This window comes from Helobdella robusta (genome assembly GCF_000326865.2).
Source record: "Helobdella robusta unplaced genomic scaffold HELROscaffold_1883, whole genome shotgun sequence".
NCBI classification, from domain to species: Eukaryota; Metazoa; Annelida; class Clitellata; order Rhynchobdellida; family Glossiphoniidae; genus Helobdella; species Helobdella robusta.
Window position 1 is genome coordinate 1 of NW_008704029.1, and position 883 is coordinate 883.

General features: G+C 40.8%; 1 protein-coding gene across 1 annotated transcript in view; it reads right to left on the reverse strand.

The window, feature by feature from the left end:
- Positions 1 to 273: 273 nt before the first annotated feature.
- HELRODRAFT_184669 (hypothetical protein) overlaps positions 274 to 883 on the reverse strand; it is a gene marked incomplete at both ends in the record, with an annotated part of 2,186 nt that continues 1,576 nt past the window's right edge. The window contains one exon of the mRNA XM_009016601.1: positions 274 to 877. Within this exon, the coding sequence (XP_009014849.1) occupies positions 274 to 877 (604 nt within the window). The remainder of the gene's footprint in view (positions 878 to 883) is intronic.

Here is an 883-nt window from a genome sequence, read left to right on the forward strand (position 1 = left end):
GAAGGAAATTTCCTTATTTTTTACAACTGATTTATGATAATTTGGCACCGCTGAGTCCGAAAATGACATCCGTTTCTCTAGGTCAGGTCCAGTTTTTCTGCTAAGTTAAATGTTTATTTTATTTTATTTGTGAATAAATCAGTAAAATTTTTGTGCCATAATCGGTTTATTTCTATGAACATTTCTCATTCGGAATTGGTTTCAAAGAGAAAAAAGCGTTCTGAAACACAGTACCTTAAGTAAGGGTCATTAATGTTCGTCATTGTTAAGAATTTAGGGCTGGAACTTCCGTTTATTGGATACCCTGGAATGCTCAGCATCAGGGATGTCTCTCTTTAGAGTCCAGCAGTAATCAGCCATCATGACGGCATTCCAACGTCCCTGATACCTGGTCTCCATCTCCTTTATCTCCTGGTGGAATCTCTCTCCCTGCTCGTCGCTCATTGATCCAAGATTCTCAGGAAAACGATCCATATGTGAAAATAGATAATGCAGTTTGATGCTCATGTTGCATCCGAGTTTTTTGAAAGCAGTCACCATATTGTTGACAAGTTCAGCATAGTTTCTGGCCTTGTTGTTGCCAAGGAAGTTTTTCACAACGAGAACAAAAGCATTCCATGCTTCCTGTTCCACTTTGTTCATTGACTTTTCAAACTCTGGATCTCTGATGAGCCGACGGATTTGAGGACCGTCAAAGATACCAGCTTTTAACTTTACTATGGTTACTCCCGGAAATGTCTGGCACATGTAATTGAAGCAGCCACCTTCCTTGTCTAGAGCTTTTGTGAACTGCTTGATCAAGCCAAGCTTGATGTGCAGTGGTGGGAAGAGTATCCTGTCTCTGTCCACCAGAGGGCTGTTGATAACGTTACTTGCTCTGCAA